This window comes from Penaeus monodon, chromosome 18 (genome assembly GCF_015228065.2).
Source record: "Penaeus monodon isolate SGIC_2016 chromosome 18, NSTDA_Pmon_1, whole genome shotgun sequence".
Lineage (NCBI taxonomy): Eukaryota > Metazoa > Arthropoda > Malacostraca > Decapoda > Penaeidae > Penaeus > Penaeus monodon.
This window is the reverse complement of record NC_051403.1, coordinates 29685654-29687454: the sequence shown is the minus strand read 5'-3', so window position 1 is coordinate 29687454 and position 1801 is coordinate 29685654. Positions and strand designations below refer to the sequence as shown.

The following is a 1801-nucleotide window of genomic DNA, read 5'->3' as shown; positions in this document are numbered from 1 at the left end:
ATATATATATATATATATATATATATATTTATATATATTTTATATAATATATATGTGTGTGTGTGTTGTTTGTGTTAGTATTTGTATGTTATGTTGTGTGTATGTTGTTGTGTGTTTGTAGTTGTGTGTTAATTGTGTTTATGTTTTTGTATTGTGTGTTATGTTGTGTTGTGTGTGTGCTGCGTGCTGTCGATAGCGTGGTCTCGTAGCGTGTTTGTTGTGTTATGTACTATCAACATATAACTACATAACATATTATATATTACTATATATATATATATTATAATTATATATATATATATATATATATATATTATATATTTTTATTTATATGTGTGTTTATGTGTGTATATATTATACACAATGCACAACACACACACACACACACATATTTACTTACTAATACTGATACTATAACACATGGACAATACTTACTATCATCAACATCATATCATCGATATACTACTACGTCACATCATCACTCTAAGCACATCTCACATCTACTATATCTCCGTGTGTGTGTGTGTGTGGTGTGTGTGGTTGTGTTGTGTGTGTGTGTGTGTTGTGTGTGTGTGGTTGGGTGTGGGTGGTGGGTTGTGTGGTGGGGTGGTGTCGTGTGCGTGTGTGTGTTGTTACACAATGTATATTCTCTCTGGTATTGAGGTAAGCATCATAGGAATAACCATAAATAAAAAACAGTAATAAATACTGCTTCTTTACTCCTTGGTATACAAGCTATAAAAGTTCAAACTAATTTTCTTCTGAGATCTTATGCAATAGTTGATGAATATTAAACAAACACTGATTACATTGAAATTGATTGCACAAGACACATTGTAACATTATAAACTGGGAACCTGAGATTTAGCATTTGAAAGCAAGGCAACAGATAATGTACTGCATAAAGTGCAGACACATATTGTATATACATAATGAATTTTGCCTCTCAATGTAAGTTACATGTTCTCTGAAATGGAAAATTATGATAGGGAAGACTATATAGAATGTATAGTTTGTATACAACAGTATGTCATTGCAGCAGGCTACTGTTCAACAGAAGCTGAAATGAAAAGATTTTATTGACCTGAGCTACACCTTTAGGATAAAAAAGTATGTTTTACAAAATATATTTTCTAACTTACCAAAAAAATATATCAGTTTAACAAAAATATTGGGTGAGATAGAATAAATACATATCATACCCATGGAATAAAAGAACTGGAGAAAAGAAAGGAAACAAAATTGTCAGTGAGTCTTAAAGAGCATAACTTTTCTTTCTACTGTACCATACAATTCCAAGAATTACATAGAATACTGACATCTTTTTAAAATGAAGTTATAGATCTTATTTATAATTTCAAATGACTTTCACTTTCATTCTACACTATCAAAAATACATACATATATACACAAGAATGTCAGATATTTCACCGTTATTGAGATCTGGTTATTCTTTCACAGTGATTGCACAAATGAAGACTGATTCATATATACTGAGGTACAACTGTTTATCACGTAGCATCTCCTTCAATGTAAACTCCTAAAACACAACACCTAGGAAAAAATAATTATCAAATATGACAAACTTGCCCATAAATACTCCCAATGAAGATATTCAGAGACTGATACAAGTATGATTGAAATGTTTTCCTTTTTGATCTGTTGCTACGGCAGCAACCTTTCGTTAACTGATCCTGTTTGAGAAAATATTTATCAAACTCTCCAGACTGGACAAGTAATTGTCATCTTTTTCACCATAAGCATTCAGAACATGTGCAAAGTCAATCATCTTTGCTTTCAC

At 30.9% G+C, this 1801-nt stretch overlaps 1 protein-coding gene across 1 annotated transcript in view; it reads right to left on the bottom strand.

Annotated features, from left to right (window-relative positions):
- Positions 1-701: 701 nt before the first annotated feature.
- Positions 702-1801, bottom strand: part of LOC119584412 (inositol polyphosphate multikinase beta-like) — a 2046-nt gene continuing 946 nt past the window's right edge. The window contains exon 3 of the mRNA XM_037933000.1: positions 702-1801. This exon is cut by the window's right edge and continues 260 nt beyond it. Coding sequence (XP_037788928.1) covers positions 1685-1801 — 117 coding nt within the window. The 3' untranslated portion in view covers positions 702-1684.